The sequence below is a fragment of the Lissotriton helveticus genome, chromosome 2_1, assembly GCF_964261635.1.
Source record: "Lissotriton helveticus chromosome 2_1, aLisHel1.1, whole genome shotgun sequence".
Taxonomy (NCBI): Eukaryota; Metazoa; Chordata; class Amphibia; order Caudata; family Salamandridae; genus Lissotriton; species Lissotriton helveticus.
In genome coordinates, this window is record NC_136059.1 from 986,324,252 (window position 1) to 986,345,013 (window position 20,762).

At 45.4% G+C, this 20,762-nt stretch overlaps 1 protein-coding gene across 2 annotated transcripts in view; it reads left to right on the plus strand.

Moving 5' to 3' along the window:
* Positions 1 to 20,762, plus strand: part of LOC144818377 (tight junction protein 2-like) — a 290,321-nt gene that overhangs the window by 255,593 nt on the left and 13,966 nt on the right. For both annotated transcript variants that reach the window (XM_078675737.1, XM_078675738.1), the window contains exon 7: positions 4,455 to 4,608. In XM_078675737.1, coding sequence (XP_078531863.1) covers positions 4,455 to 4,608 — 154 coding nt within the window. The remainder of the gene's footprint in view (positions 1 to 4,454; positions 4,609 to 20,762) is intronic.

The window sequence follows — 20,762 nt, forward strand, 5'->3', positions numbered from 1 at the left end:
CAATGTCAGGCCAATAAAGTGGCCTCCATTTGCTTCACTATTCTGCGATGGTTGAGGAAAATTTTGTGGATGTTGCCAACTGATACCCAGAGGTCCGTAATAAACGCTTTGATAACCTCTCGGTTGGATTATGGTAACATACTTTACCTAGGGGTCATCAAGGCAGTCACGAGACGTCTCCAATTAGTCCAGAATGCTGCTGCACGCTTGCTCTGCAGTTGTCATAAAACTGAGCATATCACGGGACGCCTCCGAGCCCTTCACTGGCTTAAAGTGGAGAGCTGAGTGAAATTTAAAGCCTTGAGTTACATGCATAAAATCAAGACTGGGAGTTCTCCCAGCTACTTACAACTCTTGTCAAAATTTATGCTCCTGCACGTTCTCTTCGTTCTTTCTCGCAAATTCTATTTTGTGTACCCAAGTTTAGACTGTCTAGAATGGGAGGCAGGTCCTTTTCATTTCTAGGCCCCAGACTTTGGAATTCCCTCCCTCTTGACATCCGTTCTGAGAACAGTTACGTTCGTTTCCATAAGGCCATCAAGACCTGGTTATTCAATCAATAACTCATTAGCACTCTGTGTCCTGTGGCTCTTTGTCTCTTTTAGCGCCGGGAAACCCTTTTGGGTAGCTGTCGCGCTCTACAAGCTCAATAAATAAATAAAATAAATAAATAAATTTGAAGCGCAGGCAGAAAGATTCTACATGAGCTCTTGGGACCCATACCTCACCTGCTGCATGAGTCGGGTGCTGAGGATGGACAGGAGCAATGTATCAACAGGATTGGCCATGTATGTCCGATCACCACTGTAGGACTATCAACCTAGCGGGTGATAGAGGGCAGGAGGGACCCCATGTTCTGTCCAAGTGGTGGACTCTACTTTGGATTCTTCCAACAGATAGGAGCTAATCCTTATTTTTCCAGACAGGGCCTCTACAACCATTCAGTGGAAGTAGGTGGTGAGTAAATCCTTACATCGGATCACATGATGCCTTTTGGATTTTTAACACCACTAGAGCAAGGTGACGAGATCCAATCAGAACTGCTGTGGAAAGTAAAGACATTTCAGTCCTGAGGCAGGTGATGTAACCATCAGAAGAAAACAGTGGCATAAGCCAGATTAGATAAGAACTAAAGGGTCCAGATTTACACACCAATTAGGGTGAAGGTGTCTCAGAATATATGTGACTTGCGGTAGACTGTGGTGTTCTTGCCTGGGGCCTGTTACTATGATTTTTTTGTTCCCATAGCCTATTACAAACCCCCTTTAGATTAGGAGCCAGTTAATGAAAACCCAAAAATAGTTCTCAACCAGATGCGTGCATCACTTTATTTTAGTGTAAGCACAGTCTCTACACCTGGAAAACCCGGTGAAATTACTGACGTATATAGTTAACTGTGGTATTTGTTGCTATTTACGCTTGGGTTACCCACGTGAACACAAGCTACCCCATCCAGGTTTTGATTTTGTTGGGCCGTATCAATGACGCACAGGTTGAGTCCTGAAGCACAGTGAGCACGAGGCCCACATCTGGGCATACCCATCGCAGTTGGAGCGCCTCACTTTGGAAAGAAAAATGTCTGGTGGACTAGAGCATCTACTGTAGGGGCCTGTGTTTGACCTCATGGTCACAGGTTCAAATCCCGGCAGGTCCACTCAGCCTTTTATCCTTCTGATTTCAATAAAAATGAGTACCATTGACTTTGGAATAAACCTCTGTTATTCAGGGCCAAGATACCCTTCTGGGTCAACTTGCGCTTTACAAATTAACGTTATGTTATGTGTGGAATACTTAATGTGATCACAGTCATTGACAGTGCCCCGTGTTCCTGTCTGAGGAGTACTTGACATAGCAGTTCGGGCTGACCTTTCATGTTTGAACAGGACTGTCTTGATGTGACTGTGGCTGGTCCCTGGCTAGAGTTGCACGTTGAGCAAAAAAACTCTATGCAGCGTTATGCGCCAGTGGCTGAATTTAATTCAAGCATTCCGCTCATCACTTTTTTGTTTTTCTACATTTTTGGAATTTTTAGTGCTTGGGACACTCTGGACAGGTAGGCGCTGTGTGATCTTGATCATCTCTTGAATGTCGAGGGCCACTATGGATGCTACAAACCACAAGTAGAACGTGTCCTCATCTGGCCCCTCTGCACACATAAGACTTTGCAGTATTTTCCATGTACTGGTGTTCGGTGCCCTTTTATAACATGCACACACCACTCTGCCCTTGTAACACACGGTTGCTACCTCTCACATGTTTTTACCTTTGATACTTGCACAAGTGCCACCTTGCCTACGTAACGCTTTTTCTTGTGCCTGTGTCTAGCACTTATTGCAGTACTATACCTCAAATTATACTCTGTTTTCTCTTATAACTGCACACTTGTCACTTTTCCTCTTGTGCACTTCTGACTACCTCATGTATTTTTGGTTGCTCACCATTTTGACTACCTCATGTATTTTGTTTGCTCACAATTGTCACTATTACCTTATGTAAGTAACGTATGTTTTTGCAATCTGTTCTTTTGTAATGTTTCTCATTATGTTTCATTTCTGTTCCTAATGTGAAGCGCACTGACGCCTTCGGGTAAAGTCCGCGCTATATAAAAATGCATAAATAAATAAATAAATAAAGACTGACACTGTGTAATGGGGCCCGAACCCCCATCCCTGCACTACGGGCCAAGATGCAGAGCCAGAGGGCAGTCGGTGCTTGGGGGAAAAGCAGCTCTCCTCCTCCTCCTCCACGCGAAGCAAGCGCCTTCATGAACCCTGCCAGAAAACCCCAGCCCTGGCGTCTCCCTGGAAGTGGCGAGTGTGCCGAGTGTTGCAGTTCATAGCTCATTACTGAAGAATTCAGAGTATGTGGAGGAGGGAGCGCCGGGCGGATTACTTCCAGCAACCCTGCTCTTGGGAAGTCAGCAGGAATGGCTTTGAGGAATGAGTTCTGTCATGAAGTATAGTTAATCTGAGCAGCACAGCAGTAAAAGCGTATATTTTTCTCTTAATACACCCGCAGCTCATTTTAAGGTAAATAAGATGCAAGGCTGGAGCAAACGATGTATATCGTCCTTGCCAGGTTGATTTCACCAGGCCACCCGTTCTGCCATAGGTAAAGAAAAGCCTACGTTCACACTGCGCCATATTGGACTGAAAGGCAAACAAGCAAGAAGGCAGGTTAGCATGCGTCACGAGCAACTACCAGCGTGACCAAATTAAAGGCACAGTGACGCATTCCCACGCAAGACCTCGTTAAGGTATTGTTAACTCGTCGCCAATCCCTCCCTCCGCTCTTAATCTACCACATTGGTTGGACCGGAGAGACGAGGGCAGGGTGCATGTTTTGATGACTGAGACGGCAATTGCGGCCTTTATATTTCAACAATTGTTGGTACGTACATCGCTTTTATTTCTCGTGTCCCATTCTGCTCTGCATCTTTGATTGTAAATAACAGACAAACAGTTAGGGTTCTAATTAGGTTAAACAGGGAGTTCATCGAAGGGGTGTCATGGTGTTCAATGAGCGCTGGGATTGCGAAGGAAGCCAGGGGTGGTGGACCTAGAGCAGAAGAGTGAGTCTCTAGTGAGCCATTGATGAGGCTGTAGTATGTGCTATAGTTGGTGGTTAGCGAGCTGACAGGAGCACTGCCCACCGAGAGATACTGCACAGCACTGTACTGTAACACATCAAGAAAGAATTATTAACCTATATCCATCACAACCTGAACATACAATATACCCTTATAGCCCACCGTAGTGGGGTATACCGGCCATTGAAGGCCCGCTCCAGCCGAAGGCGAGGGCCTTTAACAATGGAGCGGGCCTTTAATGGCCAGTATAGCCCTGCTATGGCGGTCTATAAGGCTATTAGAACATTCCACCACTAGAGGGCAGAATGTTCTAACAAATAAAACAAAGGCCTCCGGGAGCTCGAGGGCATCTAAATCCCTTCGGTCTCCATGAGGCCTTTGTTCACGGCACCAGCTGTGAAGAACAAACATTGGAATGTTACAGGTCCAGGCTTTTACTGGCCATTAGAAGTCCGGAGCACTCCATTGTCTTCCGTGGAGCTCCCAACATTCCCAATGTTCTAATAAACTAAGTAGTAAGGCATCCAGCAGCACGTTCTACCATCTGCTACATTTACAGGTGCAAAGTCATAATACCAGTGTCGAATCCTGAGTGATCCTTCAAGTTGTCGTCCAAGCACACACCAGGAGAACCATCACATTTGCAACATCTAACACCTCGAACGGAAGCAAGTCCATCCTCTGATTTTGAAGAGCAGATTTGTGGCGTTTTAATCATGGCCTCATGTAAAATAATGTATAGAGAGCTTAGTAGAGAGTTGCTTCCAGATAACAAGACTGCTCTTTCCTTGATACAGTATGTGCCCAGTTTTCATTGTGACAAGGCAGTGGCATTGACTTTCATTTGTGTGATTGATATTTTCAGATCAATGGAACATCCACCGAGAACATGTCTTTAGCTGAAGCTCAGAAGCTCATCGAGAAGTCCCGGGGGAAGCTTCAGCTGGTCGTCCTGAGGGACAGCAAGCAAACTCTAATTAACATTCCCTCGTTAGAAGACAGCGACTCAGACATGGAAGGTGAGATCTCATTCACACTAAAGCTTTCAAAGTTAAAACCCTATTTGTATTTGACTGTTTTTAAGGAAACATTTCTAAAAGAAATGACCTATGTAAAAACATGAAACATTAGATCAAAACTGCGAAAGTGGTTACGTAGGTCAATGTTGGAGGTGAAGACTTCACCACTCCAACACAAAGGCAGCACGTTATAGTTCAAATTATGCATATTGATGTTTTCAGGCCCACCAACATTTACTTGCAATTATACATCTTTTTGGTCTGGTGCCAAAGCTGAGTTTCGAATTGAAGTCTCCAGGTTCCCAGGTTAGCATGTTAGCCACTAGATCACAATTCCTCCCCAAACCATTGTGACAGTAAATGCTTTTTAAATCATCTTATTTGGTAAGGTGCTCATCTAGAGTAGGATGTTTCTTGCCTTCATGGCTAGACCGTGTCCGTGGAGACCTTTACCCAGTCGTCCCTCGAGAGGCTCCTACTTGGACCTATTTATTCTCTTTGTTTGGTGGCAGTATCTCTTTGGTAGGTACGGAGGTCCTTGCCTACCTTTTTCAACTCCTCCAATACCTTAGTTACCCTGCTCCAGGTAGGCTGCCTTGGGGCTCGCTGATTGAAAAAGACAGGTCTGTAGATCTCACTGGTGTAGTATTGATTTCTAGGATCAGTCTTGGGCTCTACCATACTACATATCAGTTGTGTACTCCAGTTCTGAATGAGGACTGTCTTGGCATCATTGGTGATGTGATGCATTTAGGTGACCAGTTGCTAGAGTAATATTCGCTTGGCCACACATGGTTGAAAATTTGGTAAAACTCCATTCAGTGAGTACAAATAATCTACAGGGTGTCTTGGCGCTAGCTCTGCATGCTCCTATTTCCAATCTCCCACATTGGATCTGAATTCATTTGTTGATAGGAAGATGGAGATGAGCATATTATAAAGCCTTGTCAACTCAAGCACATTCGAACAGTGCATTTGTTGTGGCCGTGAAATAATAGCAGTTAGGCATCAGCACACTAAACAATGTAGTTCCTTCTTCACTGTGGAACTCACCTTTTCTTAATATCCTGACCATTTCATGGTTCTATAACTATGATGAGGCCAGTAAGGACCGGTCCATGGTTCTTCTCCAAGTCAGTTAGAACTGACAGCAAATGCTAATAGTAAACTGGTTTCAGCGTACATATAACACTGCCTCGGTGTTCCTCAAAAGGCTGAATGCCTATTTTGTTTCCTGAGTGTGGCCGAGCACATTCCTTTAAGTCACAGATATCCTTTGTAGCTTCCTGGACTTTGTAGACTCACAAATGCACAGCTCCCATAGACAATCCTGTATCCATTCTTCTGTCTCCGATTTGTTCCCCTAAGTTTACACTTCAACTCCAATAATGAGAATTAGGAACATTTAACTATACATTTGGTAATTGTCTAGTACCACCGCTTGCTACCCTGTCACCCACCAAGTTAATTAACCCACATTTATCATGGCTCTCAAGCATTCTCCCTATGGTGTTGGTGACTAAACTCTGGACCGAGATGAATTCATCCTTTCTTACTTCACCAAAACTAGTGCATTACATGTACTTGTCATTTTGTCCCTTTTCCTAATTGTGTTTAGCCCGAGTAAAACAACTGTGGTGTGTTTAGGACATTTCTTCCAGTGTGAATCATACAGTACTAAATCTGTAAGAGAATAAGTGTTGAGTCCAAAGTTTTTCTCAGAAGCCTGTCTGCACTGCTGCCGAATGTCTAGGTTGCGGATTACCAATGCAGTCTAGTTTTGATTCCACCTCATGCGTTTTTTTACCCACCACTAAACTCTCCCTGCCCCTCTATCCCATCTATGCAGGTTTCTTCTCAACCATGCTCTCTCCTTTTTGTCACTGGATTTCCATCTTTCTCTTTACCATTATTTTTCGACCCCTCTCTCTAGTACTGGGTCAAAGTTTGATGATGGAAAAATAAGATGTGGTTCCCAAAAAGTGGGCCCCACGTGGAAACATCAACTCAATTTAAACACTGAAATCATGGAAATTGAGTGAATTGCTTTTCCATCCTATTTTAATTTATAGCACCCCAATTTAATATTAAGTGAATCCACTGGATCTCTATTGCCTCATTGATAATTGGGGGATGAGGGAGTTTTGAACAGATTTAAATGTGTGCATCCATGTAGGAGCCGACATTCCAGTAACTTCTCTAAAATGGCTGAAATTAACGTATGATTTTATGGTTATCTGATGTGTCAACAGGCCATATTTCAGTCTTCGTACAGTATTTTGACTCCTAGATCTCCCTCCTACCTCACTTTACCTGCATCACACATCCCAGGGTTGCATCCCAAAAACAAACACTTGATATTTTTCCCGAGTGACTACATAATCCTAATAGTAGTGAGTTATCCTTCGTATGTTCTGCATGAATTGAAGGTACCTTCACAAGGACGAGTGAAAGACTGCATAGAGTTCATAGCAGGGCACGCTCTGGCAATACCCTAATTGTATCCCAATGGTTTGTGTCAGATGATACCATGTCTTTTGTGGAATCTGGCTCCCAAACATTCACAGGTAACTATAGAAGGCCTACACATATTTCGGCCTTGACTATGTTCTTCTTAAGAACTATTGCCTCATGGTATTCCTCTTGCCCTCACACTAACTATTTGTTGAGGCTAATTCTTAGGATAACAATCTACTAGTCACTCCCACCACCATTCTTGAACTGTCCCTCCCTTTATTGAGTTACTACTTTGTTACCAGATTGTCCTGTACAGCCAACCCTGGACTAGGACGTACGGAGCTGCTAAACAGCACCGTGCTGCAGTCGCCTTTCCCCAGCTATGCGATCTGTTTCGGCTTAATAATCTTGCATATAGGACTAGTCTGTAATTGATCACAAGCTGCACAGATGACCTCCCTGGTGTCTGTGCAGTAGTTTTCAGCTGTGCAGTAGACCGAAGACGTTTATTCAGGGTCATCAGATTAAAGACAGCAAATTTTGTGATTAACGGTAACTTCTTTGTTCATATTAAGAGATTGCATGCCGTTTCAGGGGAATAAGCTTCAGAAAATTGTCCACCATTGAAATTGTTCTGGGCTATAGCGACGCATTAAAAAAAATATATAACAAAAGTGTTCCCCCAGGCAGTTGAGTGAAGTTCCACTTTCACCCCAGCAAAGTTTTTTTGTGCAACCACCACCGATTTCCCTCATAACAGCCCTTAGGTAAGGGCGTAGGAGTCAACAAAACCCTCCCAACCATTCTGAAAGGCCTTAAGGGGTGCTGTGTCTTTGTCTCTGAAGATATTTTTAGATTCTATGTAGACTGCTAAAAAATAACAGAAAATATACACAGCATGCCCTCTCGGTATTCTCCTCCCTGTAAGACATTACTCAGGATCTTGTTTGGCTGCGCGCAAAGGTCAGAAAAACGTCAGTTTAAAAGACTTCAAGGGTCCATAACTTGGCCCTCACCGGTTTTAATATCATGACTGGGTAGCTTGAATATTTTCTCATCTCCTTCATTTCAGAAAATCTTTCAAAACCTGGTTATACTCTGAACTTCTCCTCTGAATAAATACATATATTTGCTTGCTTACTGTAACCCATGTTTCTAGGTATCTTGTTGGCAGCAGGCCAGTTAGTAATAATAACAAACCTACTCCAGAGAACAGGGAACACCCTTTTAGTTATAAATGGTTAATTTAGGTACCAGGCTGAGTGGTCCCACGAGTACAGACGGAGAAGATAAATGACTCCTATGATCAGGGCCGGACTGGGAACAGCAACCAGCCGTGGCAGATTGCTGCTCGACCAGACCCGTGAGTGAATGGCTGGGGCTGCTAGTGACAAGCACTGGTCCCGGTTTTGTTACAGGGGGCCGATATTGCAGCACTGCTGCAAAACTGGCCCCTTGTGACAAAACCGGCCCCTGCTGGTACAAAACCGGCCCACCGGGGAAATGCCCGGTGCCTGCTATGGCCAGTCCAGCCCTGCCTGTGATAGGTAAGTGAGTTATAATAACACAGGCTATTTTGAAGCAAATGATGAAACAGCCACATTGTTAGGTTGGTGGTTCTGCATGGTAAGTGCCCTTTTAAACAGCAGGACCAACATAAGCAATAACACAAGAAACAAGCATTGGAAATGTCAATAGGTCTTGCCTATCCGCGTGCTATTTGTTTTGGCAATGTGTTTTAGCAATGTTGTACACCAGTGTGGCTGCTGTTCAGCATGGCTAAAACTTAGTGGCGTAGAGGAGAGTGGCACAGAGTGGAGTGTCATAGAGGGGAGTAGAATGGACTGTAATAGAGTGGAGTGGCGTAAAGTGTTGTGCTGTAGGGTGCACTGTCAGAGTGGCGTGGAGTAGTGTTATGGAGTGGCGTAAAATGTTATGGAGTGTTGTGAAGTGGTATGGTATAGAGTGGCTTAAAGTGCAGTGGTGTAAAGTGGAGAGGCGTGGAGTGGATCAGGGTGTTGAGTGGGGCACATTGTAATAAAGTGTGGTGCAGAGTGAGGTAGAGTAGTGTGAAGTGTCATAGAGTGGATATATATATATATATATATATATATATATATATATATATATATATATATATATGTGTGTGTATATGTGTATATATATGTATGTGTATGTATATGTATATATATGTATATGTATGTATATGTATATATATGTATATGTATGTATATGTATATGTATGTATATGTATATATATGTATATATATATGTATGTGTATATGTATGTGTGTATATGTATGTGTGTGTGTGTGTATATATATATATATATATATATATATATATATATATATATATATATATATATATATATATATATTCACTGAAAAAACCATAGGTTATAGACCATATATAGTTAGGAATTAGCATTTAAAAAACCTTATTTTACTCACACAAAACCATTGAAATTCCATATATAGTTAGTTGCACTAACTATATATCGCACACCCGCAATCCACTGCTGATGATGTCACATATTACATCATTCATGACATGGTCAGTGACATCACTGATGACATCACTGATGACATCTCAAATGACATCACTGATGACATCACTGATGACAACATCCAGTGACTGTATGTTTCTGTAAAGTTAAAATGTGTCTTACATATTGAAGAATGAGTGGAAGTATAAGTGTCTGGACAAAGGATTTAGTAGGTGCATGACTGAATGTATGAGTGAGTGATTAAATGTGTCTCACTGAGTGCATGGGTTAGTGACTAAAGTGTCTTAATTTGTGCATCATTATGTCTGTTGTTCTGTAAACTGCTACATGTGTTGATCAGTAGCTATATGATTAACTATATGGGTTACTGATTGATTGTCCAAGTATTTGTATGGGAGACTGAGTGTGTGTGTGTGGCTGGCTGGGAGGTGTGTGACTCTGTGCAGATCAATGTGTACTTATATCAATGATTGTATAACAAGGTAAGTATGTGTTAGTATATGTTTGAAAATGTAAGGTGCTCTATGTTTAACTGTATAGACAAGAAAATGGAAGTGTGATTGATTCTTTACAGGACTGACTAGGTGTGTGAGTAACTCCATGGATGAGTGGCAGAGTGTGAGTGTCTGTATAGGTGTATGAGTGCATATGATAGTGTTGTAAAGATGAGTGATTGTATGTATGAATGATTGTATGGGTGAATGAGTGAATGTGTGTGTAGACGTAGGAATCAGTGAGTACATATGTAGTAACTAGTATTGGTGTGTCAATGGTTTCAAAAATTATACTCTGTATTTAACACTGGGTGAAACAGAGGTTATATTAAAATGTGAGGAGATGCATTGTATTGTCACATGAATGATATCATCAGTGATGTGGTCATTGATGTCAAATGAGATGTCATCAGTGATGTCATCAGTGATGTCATTTGAGATGTCATCAGTGATGTCATCAGTGATGTCACTGACCATGTCATGAATGATGTAATATGTGACATCATCAGCAGTGGATTGCGGGTGTGCGATATATAGTTAGTGCAACTAACTATATATGGAATTTCAATGGTTTTGTGTGAGTAAAATAAGGTTTTTTAAATGCTAATTCCTAACTATATATGGTCTATAACCTATGGTTTTTTCAGTGAATTTTCAAGGTTTTGTAAATGCTAATTCCTAACTATATATGGTCTATAACCTATGTTTTCTTTTCAGTGAATTTAAATGGTTTTTTAATAGCAAATATCATAAGCTGTCGAATGTCAAGTACGTGGTAAGTGAAAACATTTTCGTGTTTATGCACACTGATCTGCTTTGAATGGTGCCCCCCCCTCATTTCTATTAGGAGTACTCTCTCTTTGCACATAGTGAAGGGTAGTTAACGCAGGCCTTTGCCCCCGTTGTAATACGTCGTGCCTGCTTCTCTCTCCATTTGATTGATTGTTATCCAAGTATTTACTGTTTTAGAATTGGTTCTCTTTGGTTCATTCTCTATTTACAAACAAACACAGAGTCGCAATACTCTGTTTAGTCTTTGCAGATAACGAAAAATCGTGTAAAAAAAAAAAGAAAAGGAATCGAGCAAAATCAGTAGGCCACTAATGGGATCTCTTTTTGACCTCGCTAAAATAGAAACATTAGGAACAACCCCTCATGACAAATACAAAACTAGTGAAATGAACTGAACTCCACACAATGATGGCTGCAAAACAGCTCAGCTCCGCCACCCACCCCGCCCAAAATAACGATAAAGAGCGGCTGCCATGATTGGTTGCGGAATGGCCACGACGGAGCTACGAAATGGTGCTGCTCTCATGCTAACCCCAGCTTCAGTCTGAAACATCCAGAAACACTGTAGACTACCAATTCGATCAGTTCCGGTAGCGCCCCAATGTAACCCGGTAGAGAAGAACTAGCCCTCCCCTCTTTGACTAATGGTTCTTGTTGCCTGTCCCTTCTGTTGTCATTTAACAGAACTATTTAGCCTGCTGAAAGGGGTTGTGTTCCGACCGCTGGTTGGTGGAGACATTTTGACTATATTCTGGACCTGCGTTGTCGCGTAATGCGTCCTATGACGCGCCGCGTTAGCGCATCCGGAAGTCATCCGGGGCGCGCAGCGCGTAACGTAAGCATAACAAGTCATGTGACTTGGTAATAAAACTTTTCATTGGTTCATTTTACTTTTCTTATTCTAATGATGAAAGGCTTGGTCATATGACCTAAAAATTACGCTTTTTATTACTTCCGAACATTATTTTTTCTTAAATATGTTATAATGTTCCAGGCTAATGTACTTTCCCGGAAAATTTACAACTGTCCTGCAAGTAAAATATATTCTTTTTTCGAGAAAAAGACCGTTTCTTCGTCCCATGACGGAGCCGTTGAGCAAAAGAGGGTCGACCTGCTGTCTTAGTCGCCGATACGCCTGAATATGAGATTCTTATCGATCACTTTATGTTGCAGGAATAGAAAACACAACAGCCCTTGACCATTTATCTTTACTGCGTTCCTTCGTATTATACCTTTTACCCTTCATGTAATTGGTCTGCTTTATTTCACTTGCCTTTTAATGATTCTAAAACAGTGACTATTATTAAAAACTTTACCAATGTATATACTACTACCATGTTTTCTTTTAAAAACCTTTATTGTGAAAATTTCATTATACAAATACGAGCCTATAACCACGTGGGCCGGCCACGGAGCAAACTGTAATCGTATATGATGAGTAGACATTTACACTGTAGAGGAACGTAACGGGCGGGCCATTAGGTTGCAAGAACTAAGGTGTCTAACAGTTACGGAATCGGTGGACGTACATTTTATAATTAAAATAAGACAGGGCCAGTTACAATAAAATTATCTAGATATACATTTGCGGGCAAGTACCATGGGTGACGTTAATTCGAACTTTCAATAGTACAGTAATCAATAACACATCAGAACTTAATATCAATAGGGATGTCGAAATATTCAATCAATTCTCGTCCCCGCCCGCCATGTGCTTCAAAACTGCATACGTATCTCGTGATTTCAAGGTTCTGCAACCAGTACACAACAAGGAGTTACGAGTCCCATTTATTCCGGCGCCATTTTGGGCGAGGACGGGCAGGTCCAGGATATAGTCAAAATGTCTCTACCAACCATCGACTATGATGATGTTCATATGCTGTATTTATTAGAGTAACACTCATCTGTCCACATGAAATTAATTTGCCACAATCTAAACATGTCATTTTAATCTTTCCAAAGTTCTTCTAAATATTTGGGACCGTTTCCCTTGCCTCTGATGCTGTCAGTGCCACTTCTTTGATGAATGTACTAGCAGGTCAGGGGTTCTCCTCCAAATCTCTTTTATGCAGCACTATAATTAATTGGTGCCACCTCTCCATATGACGATGCATGGTATAGTTACCATAACTATATTTTTTTTCGGTTCCTCTGGAGAGTTCATCGTGGCAGATGAAGCGTGTAACGTACCGGGCATTTACCTTTTTTTGCATGTACAGGAAAGGAAAAAAAAATCGAGCGTCCGAGTTCTAAGGTGTCCCAGGGCCATTTTAGTGGACCAGGCCCAAATCCAAAGAACAGGCCGCCATTTTGAGAGTCCTGTTGCAGCCGCCTGTCGCTGTAGCATCAAGAGCAGCCGAAACTCAGCTGAATGGCAACTGAAACGGTAAAGGGGCGCCCCACTACAGCAGACGAGCCTCCACCTAGGAAGGCCCGTTCACGCCGCCTCCCCCCCCCCCCCCCCTTCGGGCACCCCACGCCGTTATTCGGAGCAGTATTGTAGGATGGCCACACCAGTGCGGCAACTTGCTAGACATCACCTCGGTGGTAACCGAATCTCAACGCCTTGTGGTGTCTTCTATTCAGAAAACATTGTTATGCTGCCTTCGACCTATTCGCCGCAAGTGCGCACGCAACTCAGCTGCATAGCTTGCTAGACACCACCTCGGTGCTAACCGAATCTCAGCGCCTTGTGGTCTCTTCTATTCCAAAAAAATTGTTGCGCTGCCTTTGGCCCCATTCGCACATCGGTCCGCTACTGACGCCATCTCACAGGCTAATGGGGCGCCCCACGCCGAGTTTCAGCATTGTAGGATGACCACACCACTACAGCAACTTGCTAGACATCACCTCGGTGCCATCCGGATCTCGGCGCCCCACTGCAGATGAAGTGCCTCTCAACTATGAAACCACCACGGTGACATCCGGATCTTGGCGCGTTGTGCTGCCTTCGGCCTATTCGCACATCGGTCCGCTACTGACGCCATCTCACAGACTAATGGGGCGCCCCACGCCGAGTTTCAGCATTGTAGGATGACCACACCAGTACAGCAACTTGCTAGACATCACCTCGGTGCCATCCGGATCTTGGCATCTCAACGCCTAGTGGTATCTTCCATACAGAAAATATTGTTGCGCTGCCTTTGGCCCCATTCGCACATCGGTCCGCTACTGACGCCATCTCACAGACTAATGGGGCGCCCCACGCCGACTTTTACCATTGTAGGATGGCCACACCAGTACAGCAACTTCCTAGACATCACCTCGGTGCCATCCGGATCTTGGCATCTCAGCGCCTTGTGGTGTCAGTCAGAAAATATTGTTGCGCTGCCTTTGGCCCCATTCGCACATCAGTCCGCTACTGACACCATCTCACAGGCCAACAGGGCGCCCCACGCCGACTTTTACCATTGTAGGATGGCCACACCAGTGCCACAACTTGCTAGACACCACCTCGGTGCCATCCGGATCTTGGCATCTCAGCGCCTTGTGGTGTCTTCTATTCCGAAAATATTGTTGCGCTGCCTTTGGCCCCATTCGCACATCGGTCCGCTACTGACGCCATCTCACAGGCCAATGGGGCGCCCCACGCCGACTTTCAACATTGTAGGATGGCCACACCAGTGCGGCAACTTACTAGACACCACCTCGGTGCCATCCGGATCTTGGCGCGTTGTGCTGCCTTCGGCCTATTCGCACATCGGTCCGCTACTGACGCAAACTCACAGGCCAACGGGGCGCCCCACGCCGACTTTCAGCATTGTAGGATGGCCACACCAGTGCTGCAACTTGCTGGACACCACCTCGGTGCCATCCGGATCTTGGCGCATTGTGTTGCCTTCGGCCTATTCGCACATCGGTCCGCTACTGACGCCGCCTCACGTGCCAACGTATTTTCTCCGCATTTTATACCCTATGCCGCATAACAGGTCATGTGACTTGTTTATAAAACTTTTCATTGGTTCATTTTACTTTTGGTTTCCTAATGATGGAAGGCTTGATCATATGACCTAAAAACAACACTTTTCATTGGATGAAAACTTTTTTTTTCCCAAACGATGAAAGCCCCACCTTGTTTCTGGATGTTTCAGACTGAAGCTGGCGTCAGCATGAGAGCACCACCATCTCGTAGCTCCGTCGTGGTCATTCCGCGAGCAATCATTGCAGCCGCTCCCCACCAGAAGCCTACAGGAGTCGGGGGCCCCCAAAACTTTTGATGAATCCTCAAGGCGGAGGGGACGCTTTCGAGAATGGGGTCCAAGACCTAGCAGACAAGCGTCCGATTTCCAAGGTGTCCCAGGGCCATTTCAGTGGACCAGGCCCAAAAAGGAAACAGCCTGCCGCCATTTTGAGAGTCCTGTGACAGCCGCCTATCGCTGCACCGCAAGAGTGGGCGCAACTCAGCTGAATTGCGGCTTTTGACACAGTGGACCAAAAACGGACGGAATGGCAACTGAAACGGTAAAGGGGCGCCCCACTACAACAGATGAGACTCCACCTGGAGAGGCCCGTTCACGCCGCCTCCCCTGGGGCGCCCCACGCCGTTATTCGGAGCAGCATTGTAGGATACCAAAACCAGTGCGGCAACTTACTGGACATCACGTTGGTGCCATCGTTCTGCTGCCTTGGAACTATTCGCACAACAGTTTGCTACTGATGACCCACCCCCCGCGACGCCCCACGCCAGAAATCTGGATGTTGTGCTGCGTTGGGACTATTCGCACAGCCGACCGCTACTTCGTTGTTTTTCCCTAAAAATGTTTATATGTTATTACTGTTTTTGTTTTCTTGTATATATTTATAAGTTATTAAAGTTTTATAATCTTACTACTTTGTCGGAGTGCTATATATTTTTAATGTGACACATAATTGTAAAAACTTTGATGTACAAAGAGTCATCCCTGGAATCTTCCGCTTCAGGCTCGGTCCCCTCCCCAATCACAATACAGGATGGTTTTCAGATAATAGGAACGCGTCTGCTGTGACGGATCTCATCGAGTGTGGGCCTTGATCTACTATAACTCCTTTGAAGAGGGGTGATTCTTTACAGCTGGGGCCATAAACTACATCTGCAGGGCTAGCTGATACCCTAGCACCGGCCTGGACAATCGGACACAGAGGAAAAGGAGTGTCAGAGGGTGCGGTAGTGAATAGGGCGAAAGGGAGGTGTCGGGCGGGCACAGGGTGTGATTCTCAGGGAAGAGCAGCGCAAATGGGGGGAGGTTTATTACCCATGCATAAGACAGAGAGCGGGGGTGACCACTGCCTGGGGGAGATGCTTGCAAGGGTGGGGAGCCATGCTAAGGATAGACAGCGTGCACAGAGTGGGTCTGGTCAAGGCATCTAAAATGACTGCCGTGCACGACAAAAGTGTGGCATTTGAACAAAGACAAGATGGCGCAGACAATGTTTTTCAACACTTCCTAATTTCCTTCGAATCGAACGTTAACAGACGTTGGGGCATATTACCAAAGTTAAGCGATATTTATCCCTAACGATGCTTAGCAACGATTTTTTTACCGCTAAGCATCGTCAGAAATTATCGCAGATAAACCTTGCTATTATCAAGGTTTATCGCAAATACGATAAACGACCGCAATGCATTAATATCGCTGAAAACTCAGCGATATTCATGCATTACCGAGCTAATGCTCTTAGCCATGTTATCCACCTCCCATTGGATAACATGGCTAAGAACTGCTCAGGGCAGGTGCTAGCTTTTGGAGATATTCGCGCTTATCGCGAATATTTCCAAAAGTTGATAATAGGAGATAGCGATGTTAGCGACTGTTTCCAGTCGCTAACATCTTGGCATGCCCACTTTGCATGTCATTAGTGATAAATATCACTCACATGCAAAGTGGGGCCCAAGATGGTCGCTATCTCCTACTAGCCGTCGCTAACTGGTGTTAGCAACAGCTAGGTAATACAGATATAATTTTATCTCCGCGAAGCGGAGCGCTGTTACAGATATATATCTTGTTTTTGAACGTTAATTTCTCAAAATCCACTGAAGCACATATATTGAGACCTAGCAAAGGCACATCGAGCTACCAGTCCCTACAATTTTGCCAAGTTTCGTGCAAATCCATTCAGCCGTTTTATTATTATTATTTTTTTTTTTGCCCCGCGGGGCCCTTTTAAAACCTCCACATCAAACCTAAGAGGTCAAGGAGGATCTACTATGCCCCCTTATGGTCATTTGCCCCTTCGCTTTGGCCTCCTCTTGTCTCTCGATCCTACCGAGAGACAAGATGGCGGCCGCTACGGACTGTTTGCAATGTTTACAGACGCCGGAGAACCAATCAGCTTCGCAAACCTCCGTTACGCGAAGCGGAGCGCTGTTACAGATATATATCTTTTTTTGAACGTTAATTTCTCAAAATCCACTGGAGCACATATATTGAGACCTAGCAAAGGCACATCGGGCTACCAGTCCCTAATATTTTACCAAGTTTCGTGCAAATCCATTCAGCCGTTTTATTATTATTATTATTTTTTTTTGCCCCGCGGGACCCTTTTAAAACCTCCACATCAAATCTAGGGGGTCAGCGAGGATCTACTATGCCCCCTTATGGTCATTTGCCCCTTCGCTTTGGCCTCCTCTTGTCTCTCGATCCTACCGAGAGACAAGATGGCGGCCGCTACGGACTGTTTGGAATGTTCACAGACGCCGGAGAACCAATCAGCTTCGCTTCACAAAGCTCCGTACCGCGAAACGTCCGCGAACCGGAGCGCTGCCCGGTCCGCTGTTACAGATATATATCTTTTTTTGAACGTTAATTTCTCAAAATCCACTGGAGCACATATATTGAGACCTAGCAAAGGCACATCGGGCTACCAGTCCCTACAATTTTGCCAAGTTTCGTGCAAATCCATTCAGCCGTTCGGGCTAAAAGTGAGGCCAACCGCCCTATGGAAAACTCAATGTTAAAAACACGTTTTGGGACCCCCCTTTTTTCTCGGCCCCCCCCTTGACGAACCCCCCCCAAATTTTCAAGGGCTGCTCAGAAACAAAATGTGCCATTTTCCTGAAAATTTCAGCCAATTCCGTCCACAAACGCCAAAGTTATTAGACATAGAATTTTCAAAAATCCCATAGAGAAAAAATCCTAACTATATATACCTACTGGCGACCGCCAGTAGGTAATATGTATGTATATATATGTCCCCTTTCAGAACTACCTGCCCGCCGTCTTGCTTTTAGATAAATTCTTAATAAATAGCGCTGCAAAAGCAGATCTAAAGGCTGTGCCAATGCTTATTAGGTTTCGCCTGGCGTAGCACTGCGCAGCAGTGTTCGCGCAGGCGAAATCTTATGTTAGAACAGTATGGGGCTTTGTCCCGCCTCTCTTCCATTGGCTAGCTCCATAAATGGAGGCTAGCCATTGGAAGAGAGATCTGTCCGTAATTGTGGCAGCAGATTCGTGGGCGTACCGGAGAATTTTTCTCATCCCGCCTCTTTTCGTGCGTCATGCGGCGGTGGGCGGTTTTTCTTTTTTTTTTTTTTATTCAAAGGTTTTTTTTTTTGTCATTCCTCCAGGCCGACCGCCGCCGGAAGAAGTCCAGGTGAGTGCTTTGCCCGTTCCCGCCCCCCCTCCCGCTGTCCGTGTGCCCGTTCCTTCCCCCCCTCCCGCTGTCCGTGTCTCCGGCCCCACTTGTAAATGCTGGTTACTCCTCTTGCCACTGTTTGGTCTCAGCCTCCATTTTTTTAAGAGTTACTTTCTCTCCCAGCTTGTCACGCTCCGATCCGCGTAACATTTTACCATTCTCCAATACATGTCTGCTTTCTTTTCTTGCCAGTCTTCACCAACACCAGGCTCCTTACAGACTCCCTCCAACTTTCTGCTTGTTGCTTCTGCCCCTTCCTCTTTCACCACCACCTTTGCTTTCTTTATTGTTTGTTTTCCTTCACTGTTCTCCTCCTCCCATCCCCCAAACTTTTTACCGACAGCCTCCTCGTGAACGCTGCCGTTTTCAGTTTCTTGGCTGCCTCCAGCCCCACCCCCCATGCCACCGCGCCTCGTTCCTTCCACCCCCTCCTTTTCTTTGCTGTCACTGTGTCCCCACCACCCCAGCTCCTTGCAGACGGCCCCATTCTTTGGCGCACAATGGTAACTGCGCGGACTTTTAGGGGTGGCGGGCATCTGCCACCCTGCAGCCGGCGAGAGGCCTCTTCTTTGGCCTCGTGCTTTGTCTATTGTTATGGAGATGAATCTCCACGGAAAATTATTTACTACATAAACTGCTATGTTAATGCACTTTGTCTGGACGGTTCCTAGCCCCAAGCCACGTTGGCTAAGTGTAATGTTGATTGTGTGAATCTTGATAAACGACGCGCCCATCTGCGCAGCATACCGATATTGAACGCTAGAGAGACATGGGTCGTGTAAATATAATCTGGCTTTTCAGTGAGCACTAAACGCAAACATGGATCTCAAAGTGCTTTTCAATCAGAATAATGCGGGCGCCACCACTGGGGTGTGTGAGGGGCAGCAGGGAGTTCCATTTGCCCGGATCCTGAAGGAAGCACGTGACTGTGGAATTTTAGCTCTTTAGATGTGGATAAATAGAAGCTCAGTGAGGTTAAATGGCTTTCTTTATTGTTCGTTTTCCTTCACTGTTCTCCTCCCATCATCGTTTCCCACCACCCCAAACTTTTTACCGACCGCCTCCTCGTGAACACTGCCGTTTTCAGTTTCTTGGCTGCTTCCAGCCCCACCCCCCATGCCACTGCGCCCCGTTCCTTCCACCCCCTCCCTTTCTTTGCCGTCACTGTGTCCCCACCACCCCAGCTCCTTGCAGACGCCCCCATCGCCTCACCAGCTTGTTAGCTGCTTCCTGAATGAGTAACTCCAGTCCGGTATCTTGTGAGCGTCGCGGGATTAATCTTGGCTCTGGGAGAGGAGCCCTTTTGTTCCAAAGGCAATTACTCTGCAGCTCGTTTCAGGCCCTGGCAGCGCTCTGGGACGGGATGCCAGTTCAAACAACCCTTGCGTGCCAGCAGTCTGTATGTAATGAAGTCGGGGGTACTGCTGGCTCCCGAGGGGAGGGGAGGGGCCACCGATCGAAGCCCTGCCCTTTTACACTCTGTTCGGAGTAACTTTGGGGTAATCTCATTTAAAAACTGAATGGGACAATTGCCCAACTTCATTCCTTCCAGAAGGAAGTTTAACAGCCTCCTCCAAGGTGGTTGTGTGAAGCAGAGCTGTTAAACACAGCCACAGGTTTTGAGTTTTACCTTCTTCTATAATGAGTGGCAAAGGCCTTTTCAGTTCATAACTTGTCACTCGCACAACAATTGGAACTTAGCTCGTCTAGGAGCAGGGAGGGGTGTGCTGCAGTGCTTAATTTGAGCTGGTGGTTTCCCGTGCTTGGCACCAGCAATTAATTGTCAACACTGGCAATATGACAGTATATCAGATGGTGGCGCTATTTTATCAAGTTTAGAGATGAGCACAGCAACAGATATTTAGGACTAATGCCCGCCACCCAAGCTATTCTTATAGCTTTGGGGGCCTGGAACAGTCTGTATTGTCACACTTGTAGGAGTGTGATGGTCAGTAGTTGTGATGATGCTGTCACTGGCAGGGGCAGTGGGGGGGGGGCTGTGTGTGTGTGTGGGGGGGGGCTGTGTGTGTGGGGGGGGCTGTGTGTGTGTGGGGGGGGCTGTGTGTGTGTGGGGGGGCTGTGTGTGTGTGGGGGGCTGTGTGTGTGTGGGGGGGCTGTGTGTGTGTGTGGGGGGGGCTGTGTGTGTGTGTGTGTGTGGGGGGGGCTGTGTGTGTGTGTGGGGGGGGGCTGTGTGTGTGTGTGGGGGGCTGTGTGTGTGTGTGGGGGGGGGGCTGTGTGTGTGTGTGTGGGGGGGGCTGTGTGTGTGTGGGGGGGGCTGTGTGTGTGTGGGG